Source organism: Abramis brama, assembly GCF_963993115.1.
Source record: "Abramis brama genome assembly, chromosome: 6".
In the NCBI taxonomy this organism is placed as follows: Eukaryota; Metazoa; Chordata; class Actinopteri; order Cypriniformes; family Leuciscidae; genus Abramis; species Abramis brama.
Window position 1 is genome coordinate 12,283,632 of NC_139968.1, and position 13,949 is coordinate 12,297,580.

Genomic DNA, 13,949 nt, shown 5'->3' on the forward strand with positions numbered 1-13,949 from the left:
TTATAACTGTCCGAGAGTGTCATATGTCCCAGTCTGCCCAGTGTCCAGCCAGGCGCTATGGTCTTCATCAAGCTCAACTTTCTATAGTAATTTTTACATCGTCATTCAGTGAAGTGCGTTACTTTTAAAAAGTCAAGATGTCGAGTGTCACCTTTTACATTTCCAATCTATTGGAAAAAATGACATCAACTGACAAAGACTTTCGGTAAGACAGTGTGTGTGTTATAGACGCATGTTTCAGACTCACGACTAATGTTTACTAAAATAGGCCAATGACAAAGCAGTTTATTTGTGGCTTAAATAATCATTTTCAGATTTATATTAACCCTTTGAAAAATAGTGAAGTGGAATAAACATTGGCTACTTTTGTAAATGTAAACTGTTGTGGACATAGGCTACTGAAAACGATGATTTGTTTGCATGAAATTTTAACTTATGTTGACTATTCAATACACTATATTATATTTGTATTTTGGTTAATAGCCTAATTGGAAATGTAAACCCAGTCAAACTTAATTAAATATTAAATTAATTAACATTTATGATTTCTGTAACGCTTCCCACAGAATTCAGTTTCTAATTTGCTGTTCCCAAATTATGGAAGCCCATTTCCGGCATATGAGGGGGAAAAAATCATGCTTTGGTAATTATAAAAAATATATCATACAAGTCGTGATAATTAAATAAAAGTCTAACGACATACTGCGTCATACTTTTATGACACGCTAAATCGAAATTATGACATACTAAATAAAATCCATCGTCATAATTATGACTAAAATATTTTATGAAATAAAGTTGAAATGATGACCTACTAATTTATTATTTAAGTTTTATTACATAAAACGTCGACATTTTGACAGATTTCGTAATAACTATGAGTGTCATAATTATGAGATGAAAAAGTTGAAATTGACATAAAAACAAAATTATGACTTTCTGCCATAATTTAGATTTTTTAATGTCATAACTATACATATGACTTTGTATGTCATATTTAAACTTTTTTTTTAAGAATTTCAGCTTTTTAATGTCATAACTATCATTTTGACTTCATATTATGTCAAATTTCAACTTTTTATGTCATAATTTCAACTTTTAATGTCATAATTTGTACTTTTTTAATGTCATAACTATAATTATGACTATGTCATATTTCAACTTTTTATAAGAATATCAACTTTTTATGTCATACTTCAACTTTTTATGTCATAATTTTATACTTTTTAGGGTCATAACTATCATTTTGACTTTGTATGTCATATTTCAAACTTTATGTCATAATTTTGACTTTTATCTAACAATTATGACTTAGTGTGTCATCTTTTCAACTTTTCATCACATAATATGATTTACAAAAGCATGTTTTTTTCTCTATGTGGAAGAAATGGGTTTCCACACCAGACAGTTTTGCTAACTAAGTACCACTATTTCGCTAGTATTTACCATGGTGATACCGTGTGTTTTGGACATGTGCCATGCTATTTGAGGAATGTGGTGGTGAAGAACATCAAAACTGATGAGCACTTTGCTGAAACAAATGAAAGGTTTATGGCAGCCAATGACCTGATGATGGAGCTCCAGAAGGACTCGATCAAACTGGACGAGGAGAGCGAGAGGAAAGTCGTGACCATGCTTCTCAAACTCCTGGAGGACAAAAACGGAGAAGTGCAGAATCTGGCCGTCAAATGGTATCTTCTCCCTCAGATTTTCTTCCGAACATGAACGTGATGAAATAATCACGATTATTTCTGGTTCGTGTAGTCTTGGTCCTCTCGTGGGAAAGGTGAAGGAGTGTCAGGTGGAGATGATGGTGGACACTCTCTGTTCCAACATGGTGTCCAACAAAGAGCAGCTGAGGGACATTTCCAGCATGGGCCTGAAGACCGTCATCGCTGAACTGCCATCGTCATCTGCTGGTATCATGCTGACATTATAGAGATTTCCGACTTCTTAGGATCTCTTTGGTTATACTTGTTGTATTGTATTCAAGGTTTGAGCCTCACAGTCAACGTCTGTAGGAAGATCACGTCCCAGCTGATTGGAGCATTGGGAATGCAAGACGACGTGTCCATTCAGCTGGAGGCTTTGGATATTCTCTCCGACATGTTGGGCAGGTTGGTCAAAGTGCCTTATACTTGCATGAAAAGTGTTTTATGAACATGCCCCCATCAGCCTAATGCATTATTTGACAGGCTGAGCACTCCTCTGGTGAGCTTCCATCAGTCGATTCTGACCGGTCTCCTCGCCCAGCTCATGAGTCCTCGTATGGCTGTAAGGAAGCGCTCTATTATCGCGCTGGGTCACCTGGTGCCAAGCTGTAGCCCTGCTCTGTTCACTCAGCTCATCGAACACCTCATGGGCGAGCTGTCCCGCGGGCCGTCCTCCTCCAACGTGCGCACGTACATCCAGTGCTTGGCCACGGTCAGCAGACGAGGAGGACACAGAATTGGTGAGAGCTGCTTTTATATTTATGCTAGAAGAATTATGTCCGTCAATGTTGAGGGAATGTAGTATTAATGTGACCAGCAGAGGGAGCTGAAGAGACTAGCAAAGATAAAAATGAATCTAGTTAAAGGGGTGGTTGAATATGATTTCACTTTTTTAACTTTAGTTAGTGTGTAATGTTGCTGTTTGAGCATAAACAACATCTGCAAAGTTACAACGCTCAAAGTTCAAAGCAAATGGAGATATTTCCTTTTAAAGAAATTGCTTATTAAGGACTACAACAAATGTCTGGTAGGGACTACACAACATTCCTCCCAGGTTAGTAACATCACCAACCCTAAAATTTACATAAACCCCGCCCCCGGGAACGCAATTTATAGATTATCAAGACAGAATATGCTAATCAATGACTAGAAGCTACATAAATTCACCAACTAACCATTCAGAAATGTTGTCTACATGTTGTCACTTCTTCTTGAGTCTCTCCATCTTTCTGACTCCGGTTTGAACATAAAAGGCTAAAAGTTTTAGAAATTTCCAGTGCATGTCTTTGTGAGGTAAAAGGACACAAGCTCTTGAAGCTCCGCCTTCTGTGCTGGGAGCAGCAGCTCATTTGCATTTAAAGGGACAGACACAAAAACGGTGCTTGCTGTTTAATGATCATTTGAAACTTAGCAAACTGGCAGCTCCAGTAGTAGGCTAAGATAAAAGAACTCTGTCATGGAAACTAGCTTGTATAAACCTTAATTAAACAATTTAAAGCAACACTATGTAGCTTTTCAACCTTCATAATATATTTCCAAGACCCTTGTGATGGTACATCGACTTACAATAGGTTGAATGACACGTCTGCCATAGCCTGGCGGGGTCTGTATCGCTTTTACTGGCACTACGTAACTTCGGGGTTCGGGTAGTAACCCGAGCTCAAAAAATTTGTACGTCACTTCCCCCACCACTTCCTCAAATTTGGACGTGAGAGGCCAACCAGCGTTTGTTTTCCGGCTTTCGTGCGTATGTTTTTGTCATGGCCAAAGCAGCAACGGACAAAAACAAAGTCAGAAGTAAGCCTATGTCTAAACGGCGTGTACAAGTTTGGTAGGAGCTACATTCTTGCAAATAAATAATACACAGTACATTATGGGTATTCTCTAGCTGTAAAGCATACATCGGTTGTACTCGTTATTGCGATACATTATGGGATTGAATGAGTGCACTTAATAACGTCCACTATGGTTTCGGACACCACTAGAAATGGCCATCCCCTCAAATAGTGCCTTATTTAAGGGTATATTTTCGGACACAACCCTACTAAAATGTCTTTTGGAGATTTTGAATATGACATGGTTGCTGTATTAATATTGAGTCTTTTATGATATGAAGGTGAACACCTGGAGAAGATTGTACCCATGGTGGTGAAGTTTTGTAACGTGGAAGATGATGAGCTACGCGAGTTCTGCTTTCAAGCTTTCGAAGCTTTTGTTAGCAGGTGAAACTGCGTCTACATTATTTGATTTATAACTTTAATAACTTTTATAACTTTTCATCATGACACAATGCTTTCTCTCTCTGTGTGAACTTGTATGTCAGATATTAAGTCAGAAATTCTTTTTTTGTCAGATGTCCAAAGGAAATGTCCCCTCACATCCCAACAATTATCAAGTTGTGTTTGAAGTACATAACCTACGACCCCAATTACAACTACGATGCTGACGATGACCAGGATGACAGTATGGACATTGAGGAAAGAGAGGATGAAGATCAGGGTGATTTATTTGACCATCATTGTGCAATTTTAGGAGTTATAATTCCATCTTGATATGATATTTTTGGAAAGAATTAAAAATCATTACTAATGGTACACTCAAAGTTTCTCTAGCTATGTATGAGATGAGGCAGATGGCGGATGTAGTGCTGCCCACTCTGAGTGTGTTTTTCACAGTCAACACACTTGTAATCTATAGAGTCTGATGATGAGTACAGTGATGATGAGGATATGAGCTGGAAGGTGCGGCGCTCCTCTGTGAAATGCCTGGAGGCGATAATCAGCAGTCGCAGGGATCTGCTGGTGGAGCTCTATGGATCTGTAGGCCCAACGTTGGTGTCCCGCTTCAAAGAACGCGAGGAGAATGTTAAGACTGACATTTTCTCAGCCTTTGTGGCTTTGCTCAGACAGACCCGACACCCTCATGGCCCCAGTTTGGACACGGGAGCTAAAGAGGAGCCGGCGGTCTCTCTCTTGAAGAAACAGGTGTGGTTGTGCGCAGGTTATTGACCCAAACTACATGGTGCATATCTCCTAAAATAGCTCTCATCTGCTTTTACAGGTACCGACAATAGTAAAAGCCTTACACCGACAGCTAAAGGAGAAGAGCTTGAGAAGTAGGCAAGGTTGCTTCAGTCTCTTGACAGAGATGGCTAATGTGCTGCCCAGTCAACTAGGAGAGCACATACCTGCCCTCATTCCAGGTCAGATTAAAAGATATTTAGCATTAAATGCTATGCTATAAGAGTTGGACAATGATGGTCTTTACTTTGTTGAGTTTAATCACTTAATCGCTATATTATTGTAATAAATTAATACCTGATACTTTAACTATCAAGTTGCCCTTGAATCTTTTGCATCCAATTGCACTCTTTAGTCTTTAACCAGTTCTGTAGCATATTATTTTCGGTGTATACATTCATTTCAGATTTTCTCTCTCTTTAGGTATTATTTACTCCTTGACAGACAAGTCGACCTCTTCAAATATGAAGATTGATGCCCTTTCTTTCCTCAATGTTCTCTTGAGTAGCCACGACCCAGAGATCTTCCACCCGCACATTAATGTCATCTTACCAGCGGTGATCCAATGTGTCGAAGACCCGTTTTATAAAATCACATCTGAGGCCCTCCAAGTCACCCAGCAGATTGTCAAGCTCATGCGGCCACTGGACAAGCCCACCTCTTTTGACGCCAAGCCCTATATAAAAAACGTGTTTGCTTGCACCTCGAAGAGGTTGAAGGCAGCTGACATAGACCAAGAAGTGAAAGAGCGGGCCATTTTCTGCATGGGCCACATTTTGAGTCATTTGGGTGACCAGCTTGGTGCTGACCTGCAGCCCACCTTGCAGATATTTCTGGAAAGGCTTAAAAATGAAATCACCAGGCTTATCGCAGTGAAGACTTTAACTCTCGTCGCTTCCTCGCCACTTAAAATTGACCTAAGACCCATTTTAACAGAGGGGATTCCAATGCTTGGATCCTTCTTGCGGAAAAACCAGCGGGCCCTTAAGTTGAACACGATTACAGCCTTGAATGTGATGGTCACAAACTACAGCGACAGCTTCAAGCCCCCTATGATAGAGTCCATACTGAGTGAGGTACCTGCTTTGATTCAGGAGAGTGATATGCATATCTCACAGGTAGCCATAACGCTGATCACGTGTATGGCCAAAGTTTGCCCGTCCTCTTTGAGCAAAATTGGGGGGACGATCTTACCTGAAGTGCTTAACTTAGTCCACTCTCCACTGCTACAAGGAGGTGCTCTTAGTTCAATACTTGAGTTCTTCCAGATTCTTGTAGCAACAAAGTCCAACAACATGGGTTACAGTGACCTCCTGAAAGCCTTGAGAGGGCCTTACTACGATTCAAAGTCGACTGACTCCATGTCTGTGCATAAACAGTCCTACTACTCTGTGGCAAAATGTGTAGCAGCGTTGTCGACCGTCTGTCCCAAAGAAGCTTCTGGAGTGGTTACCAACCTTATTCAGGAGGTAAAGAACCCCAAATCATCCGAGTCGGTGAGGATTCTCTCGTTGTTGTGTCTTGGGGAAATTGGACGGTCTGTGAACTTCGAAGGCCACAAGGAGCTGAAGGGAGTCATGATGGAAGCCTTCAGTTCTCCAAATGAGGAAGTTAAATCTGCCGCATCTTTCGCCCTGGGAAACATTTGTGTTGGAAACTTAGGGGAGTATCTGCCATTCATGCTCAAGGAGATCGGCAGCCAACCAAAGAGACAGTACCTGCTTCTGCACTCCCTCAAGGAAATGATCAGTGCTCTCTCAGCCGAAAGTCTCAAGCCTCATGTGGAGAGCATCTGGGCTCTGCTGTTCAAGCACTGTGAATGCGCAGAGGAGGGCACTCGCAATATTGTAGCCGAATGTTTGGGGAAACTCACATTGGTCAGTCCATCTGAACTCCTACCAAGGCTAAAGAAACAACTGTCCTCAGGTAATATGAGACGAGACACTACCTTGACTTTCCTCAGTAGATAATGGGTTAGTTTCAAAACATGTTAATCAAGTGAAGTGTTTGATATACATGACTGGGCTGCACAAAAATAAGCAATAAGCAAGCATTTATTGTTCTTCCAGGGTCTCCTCTTTCCCGCAGTACGGTTGTAACTGCAGTGAAGTTCACTATCGTAGACCACCCTATGCCCATAGACTCACTCCTCAAAGGATGCATTGGTAAATGTGCTTTTCTGTGGATGATAAATGTAAATGATATACATTTTTGGTGAATGCATGATAGATACTGTCTTAAACCCTTGCACCAATTCTGCTATTAGGTGACTTCCTGAAAACACTCCAGGATCCTGACCTTAATGTTCGGCGAGTGGCTTTAGTCATGTTCAATTCAGTTGCCCACAACAAACCTTCCCTCATCCGTGGACTTCTGACATCACTTCTCCCACATCTATACAATGAGACCCAGATCAGAAAAGACCTTGTTCGAGAGGTACAAATTATGAACAGTAAAGGCACATGAAACCTGCCATATGTGTAAAATATTGTAAATACTTATACACAAACCCTGAAAAAGAATTCATTTGAAAGTGTAATTGTAGATCTTACCAAATTGTGGCATGTTAAATCACATCTCAGGTTGAGATGGGCCCCTTCAAGCACACGGTAGATGATGGGTTGGATGTCCGTAAGGCGGCGTTTGAATGCATGTACACTCTGCTGGACAGCTGCCTGGACTGTTTGGATATCTTTGAGTTTCTGAATCACGTTGAGGAAGGCCTGAAAGACCACTATGACATTAAAGTAAGTTATATTTTCGGTGAGGTAGGGATCTGATGCGATTGCATTATGATTTAACATTGTCCAATGCATTACATAGGATTAAAGCAAACATATTTTCACCATTCATTCCCTTTAAGATGCTCATGTTTCTTGTTTTTCAGATGCTGACCTTCATTATGCTCGCCAGAGTTTCTAAACTGTGTCCAGCTGCTGTGGTACAAAGGCTGGACAGATTAGTGGAACCACTGAAAGCTACTTGCACTACAAAGGTAAGACCTACAATGACAGTGGTTTGTAACAAAACATGGGATGTTGTCCTCTAAGCATTGCTGGGAAGATTGCTTACAAATTGTAGTCATTTACTGATTCTTAATTACATGACAAAAATTGTAGGTAGCAACATAATCCATTACATTACACATTTAAGGGAATATAATGGAAATAATGACTACTTTTTGATTACTTTTGAACTAACTCGTTTATCACATTGATTTGAATAGGATAATCTTGTACCATATTGATATAAAAATACAAAGAATAAGAAAATATACACCATTCTTTGTTATAAACAACATGAAGTGCATTAAAGGAGCAGTAAATGATTTCTGAGAAACGCTGTTGATCGCTCATTCCAGCTCAGTGACGCTCGCTCAACCCAGAATGCACTTTGGTGATTTGCAAGTTCGAGACAATAGCTAAGCAAGAGTGGAGCAATAGGTCATGGAGTTCAAATATTGTTTTAGTGAAGTTGCAAGTCTTATACATAAATGCACAGTAAAAATCGAAGTTAAGAACGAGCAGGGAGAAGAAATTGAAAGGGAGTGTGGAGAGACGGTGCGAGTTAGCAAAGATTCACATTGGAATCTAAAGCGTCACATTGGCAGAAAGCACGAGGATGTGCTTCACAATCATAGTGCAGTAAAAGGTGAGCTATACATAGGCCTACGATAATAAATTAGATAAATAGGTACAGTAGCTATTGTGTTGTACCCCACTCTTGAGTCTTTATACGCGAAAATGAGTTTTTACGTGCATATGATACGCAGTTTTCGCGTACATGATACACACTTTATTGCGTGTAACACACATGCACCCCACAACACTAATCCTACCCAAACGTACAATACATACGTACCCCACACCACTACTAAACCTACCCATGCGTATCATATGCACGTAAAAACTCATTTTCGTGTATAAATTGTTTATGTGCCTGTTTTGCAACAGCAGTTATGAACACGGAAATAAAATAACGAAAATCGAATCTACTTTTTCAGTTATTGCATTTTATAGGCAAGTTTGCTAAAGGACAATGTCATGTTTTTTAATTGGTAATTGTAATGCATTTAAATTAATAAAAAAGTACAGACTGTCACAGAATGTCATATCATAACTGCTATTTATAATCCTACTATTGATACATTATTTCAATAAATACAACAAAAAAAGTATCTGCATATCATGTGACCATTAAACAACATTTTAGACTTAATTTTAATATTGACCTAACTTATTAACTTAAAATCTCAGGGCTTATTTCAAGTAAATATAGAGTTTCAGCTGACCAAAAAGTTGAAGAATCCATGCATTGCATGTAACTATGAAATGACATGAAGTTGTAAATTTTGTGTCTGAAAGACAAAAGCCTTCCAGAGACAGCAATACACGTTTAAAAGACTCTGAGTGATAATTCAAATAATAAATGTGTTTGTGAAGAGTTGATTAGATATGCAATTCTGAGATAATTCGATTTCTGTAAATGCAGTTATCAAATGTTGCGTTTTGCTCAGTTTTCAGTGATAGTCACATGACTAGCGACTGGTCTGTTTGTGCATTTACAAACCTGGAAGTCCTTCTGAACGTATATAAGCAGTAGGTTTTAAAAGAATTTAAAAGATATGAAGAAAGTAGTTGACAGAATCAATGCATTATGAATAATTTACTGCCATTGTGAGAATAGCAATTATTAACTGCAGTCTGATTATGAGTATTTTAAAATGTAATATAACCCAATTACAAGTACTTAATTTTTGGGTTACACTTTATTTTAAGGCATCATCGTTACAGTGTAATTATATATTTAAGTACTGAGTAATATTAAGCAACTACATGTACTTGCTATAGGGTTAGGGTAGGATTAGGGTTTGGTTGAGGGTTAGTTGCATGTAATATGCATAATTTACTGTTATTACTATGGTAAGTACATGTATGTAACACACTGTAAAATAAAGTGTTACCAATTTTTGGAACACAATTACATAATCCAGGTTACATGTAATCAAGTCACTGCTTCTCAGTAAACAATTGTGTATATATATACACATTTTTTTCTTCTATATAAAGGTGAAAGCTGGTTCAGTGAAGCAGGAGTTTGAGAAACAGGAAGAGCTGCGGCGCTCTGCCATGCGTGCCGTCGCTGCCCTGCTGTCCATCAGCGAGGTGGAGAAGAGCCCTGCTATGGCAGACTTCGCCAACCAGATCAGAAGCAATGCAGAGATGGCCACCATCTTCGAGAGCCTTCAAGGGGACCCCTTAACAGGGGCTGTGGAATCAATGGACACTAGCTAGGACTCCATTTATATTTTGTGGTTACAAATCCTGCAATGTTCTAGTTTTGATGTGAAAATAAATACTTTAAGCTCGAACCTTAATTTCTACAAAACCGCATCCCAATTTCGCATACTGTCCATCCTAAATAGTATTCGAAGTTAGAATTAGTGCATCCCAAATCATAGTATGTTGAAATGAGTATTTCGAAGATACCCGGATGGTTTACTTTTCCCAGTTAAAATCTAAAGTGCAGATCCGTGAACACAAACGGCTAACATTGCAACCCATGTTGGACAAGGATCCGACTAGAACTACAAACGAGTAAGATGTTAGAAAACTACAAACATGGTGGATGTGCGAGAACAACAGTTAAGAAGAGCAGTTTAGATAAAGGGGTTTGAGTGGCTAATAATCTGCATCTAATCTGATAAAAAATATATTTATTTCATGTTATGCACATATTTCAACAGCATTGTGAACTTTTGTAAAGATAAGTTTGACAATTAACTTTTTAAAGCATTATTATGCAAATTGCAAACACGTAAGGAGTTTCCACATGAAAGACCAACGACTACAGATCAACGTGCTCCAACATTTCTCTCCGAAACAGCAGGAAATTGAAATGGAGGATTTTAACGTGACAAGATGATTGACAGGGCAGTTTAAACGAATGAACCAAGCGACAGCCATCCGTTAAAGATGCAGTTACGACAAAGTAGTACATGTCCCAAAGCTTGCGCACTATTCTGCTACACTTACCTTCACAAAAACAGTACACACTTTTAGGGCATAGTCTTAAACATGAGTAACAAATCATCTAAACAAAAAGAAATGACAATATTAGAAAATATGGTTTTATATTTCACTTTATTGAAAAGACAACAAGATAACCAGATTATTCGTTCTCCTCGCTGCGGAGTCTGGCGTTGGGGTTCGTGACTTTAATGGCCAACTGTGCGGCCCTCTCCACAATCAGCTTCCTGTTCTTTGAGGACACATTGTGGGCGATCTCAGCACAATGGGTCCTAGAGAGAAAGAAAAACCTTAAGGTTACACAAATTCATATATATATATATATATATATATATATATATATATATATATATATATATATATATATTTTTTTTTTTTTTTTTTTTTTTTTTATGAGAACGCAACATTGCTGCCCTCCCCCCAAAAAAAGACTTGTTACACTTGTTATACTCTAGTACAGGACCTAGTTATACTTCGAAGAGACTCAGATACAAGCACTAGTCACTTGTAGCAGATTATCTTCCACCTGCTGGCTATGGCAAGAGCTAGAGGTAGAATGGGTATTTCCTCCGCCATGATATTTCTCTGAATTCAACACCTGGGATGAATACGGACAATTCAGCAGGTATGATCGCAGAGACAGATCATTCTGATATTAGTTACACATTCAACCACAAAGAACCACCATATTAAAACATGCAATAATCAAAGCAAATTCACATTGGATATAAAAGTAGCAAAACCCTTCTGCTCTTACTTGTTGCTCATCATGAGGACTTCAAGTTCTTTGATATTGTGGACCAGGAACTTCTTGAATCCAGAGGGCAGCATGTGTTTGGTCTTTTTGTTGCTTCCATAACCAATGTTGGGCATCAACATCTGACCCTTGAAGCGTCTGCGCACTCTGTTGTCAATACCTCTGGGTTTCCTCCAGTTTTTCTACAGATACACATTTATTTTAGACCGTGAATGATTTAAAAGACTAAATTAATTGAGTCATCTACTATATCAAGCTACATATGATCTTTAATAGGTTTTGGACAGCTATTACATTTAAAAAACACTTTCTGCACTTAAAGAAAAAAAATGCTACTGCTCAAAGATGATCAGAGAACTTGCAGCAAGTATGCAATACATCTTGCATAAATACACATTGCATTCATAAAAAAGATGATTAAGTATTGTAGTGTTAAAAATTACGTTAAGGCAGTAGCAATGGATCAAATGTATGCATGGATAAATTGTTTACAAAATATATAAGGTGAATTTCCATAGCTTTTCCCGAGTCTCTAAATCACAAATTCCTTGATATTCCAGGTTTCCTACCCTGATCTTGACATATCGGTCCGACTGATGTCTTATAAACTTCTTGGTCCTTTTCTTGACGATATTAGGTTTGGTGAGGGGTCTGAGGGCTGCCATGATGCCTACAAAAATGAACAAGCAACAATGAATCAGACATTAAAAAAAAAAAAAAAAAACATTTATATAACTTACGAACCATTATTGATGAACAATGACTCTGAACAATATTTTTTGACTAAAGCAATCAACGTTGACATGTAGCATGTACGTTAGCAATGCTAGCAACCAGTATTGTTTTTAGACATGTCAACAAAAAACAAGTTAAACTAAAACACGCGATAAGATACAAGTTTAAAGCAAAACTTATCGTTTAAAAATACGGCAGAAATCTAAAATATACGCTAAACATCATGCACAACACATGCAACTAGCACAAGTAACGTTACTAAACATAACATGCGTGATACTGGACGGACGCTCATATTGAGCATTAAAGTATTAATACATTTTTCAATTTTTAATTATATGGGACTCTGCTGTAATGTTAAAGCTAGCAAAGCAGTATTCATTATATTCTGTGACTTCAGGGTTTCATGCAGATCACACCAATGGCCGCCATGTACAAACCCCGTGTGATCATTCATATAAATACCGCACATAATATCGCTCTACGAGCCGCAATATCAGCACATTTGCGTGCAGTGAACACTAACACAGCGATATGGACTACGAAACGTTCATTTTCATCAGAATGTAAAAGGATGAATTGAGATTTTATTCCGCTCACCGTTCGGCCTGCCTCTACCGAAGACAGTCCTGAAGAAGAGGAGGAAGTGACGTAGTAACGGCCTGGAAATAACATCAGGCGCCGGAAGTGGCTCCTGCTCTGAAATGTGGTCGTGCGCAACATTGCCGCTGGTGTGTTGTTGTCAAACTGCAGCATGGATGTAGTTTTTAAGTGTAGATGTTGGGTTTAATATAGCAGGGAAAATTATGTTTCAAATTATTTCATAAATTTTACCAAATAAAACATATTTTTAAGCTTAAAACAAATATTTTTAAAAATCTTTTAAACTTTTCCCCTTTCTTTGTACAAATGGTTCTTTTCATCCCAAGTTATATGTACTATATTAAGTATGTACATTTAATTGCAATTGTGTTTATTCATGTGTGTTTTTAGTGATACCTCAGCAATAAAAAAGAAGTCCCCATGAAATCAAAAGTTTTTTGGAGTATTCAAAACTTACAGTCTCTCACTTCTGCCATTAGAGTGGTGCAGGTATGACTAAAAGCGCATTTTAGCACTTCATCGTCCCGAATTCAATTGGGTTTTTTTGAATGGGGTTTTGGTTAAATGGCTGAAATAAGGTATGTGAATGTGGTGAATACAAGCTCAAGATAATTTCACGTTTTATTCCACAACATAAAATACATCAATATTACCCCCACTCGTGATTTTTTGAAGCTGTTACATGTCTTGAAAAAGGCAGTTGCTAACAAGTGGCTAAATAGAGGCAGTCGAGGAGATTAAACATCATCACGCCAAACAGATAAACTCAGTCCACTTTTAATTATGCTTTAATTATGCCGTTATGCTTATAATTGTGCTCTTACAAACTACTTTAACTCAAACGTTCAGGGTAATGATGGTGACATTAAAGTCGTGGAACCGTGGTGTAGTTCGTTTATAGCCTGCTTTTAGCTTTTTACTTCTAGCAACTGCGTTCAGGCTTCAAAATTCATAAAAGTTGTGTTCATCTGTGATAATTATCTCGATGGACAAAAACGTGTAAGTATCATAAACTTTTGTTGATCACAGAGCTTGTTTTTAGCGATAATCCAAAAGCCTATGGGAAAATCCTATTGGGTGTTTGTCGAGGGAA

The 13,949-nt window shown here is 38.4% G+C and overlaps 2 protein-coding genes across 2 annotated transcripts; one reads left to right on the forward strand and one right to left on the reverse strand.

Moving 5' to 3' along the window:
• Positions 1-12: 12 nt before the first annotated feature.
• On the forward strand, positions 13-10,141 carry cand2 (cullin-associated and neddylation-dissociated 2 (putative)). Its single transcript, XM_084117970.1, has 15 exons — positions 13-205; positions 1,548-1,691; positions 1,765-1,919; positions 1,994-2,117; positions 2,196-2,452; positions 3,829-3,934; positions 4,066-4,211; positions 4,410-4,696; positions 4,773-4,914; positions 5,156-6,658; positions 6,802-6,897; positions 6,999-7,168; positions 7,315-7,479; positions 7,620-7,727; positions 9,802-10,141. Exons 1-15 carry the CDS (start codon positions 138-140, stop codon positions 10,024-10,026), a joined length of 3,696 nt encoding a protein of 1,231 aa, XP_083974096.1. The 5' UTR covers positions 13-137; the 3' UTR covers positions 10,027-10,141.
• Positions 10,142-10,856: 715 nt separating this feature from the next.
• rpl32 (ribosomal protein L32) lies at positions 10,857-12,956 on the reverse strand. Its single transcript, XM_084117971.1, has 4 exons — positions 12,854-12,956; positions 12,088-12,188; positions 11,519-11,700; positions 10,857-11,033 (listed from the first exon to the last, which is right to left on the reverse strand). The coding sequence occupies exons 2-4, from the start codon at positions 12,181-12,183 to the stop codon at positions 10,904-10,906; spliced, it is 408 nt and encodes a 135-aa protein (XP_083974097.1). The 5' UTR covers positions 12,184-12,188; positions 12,854-12,956; the 3' UTR covers positions 10,857-10,903.
• Positions 12,957-13,949: the final 993 nt, after the last annotated feature.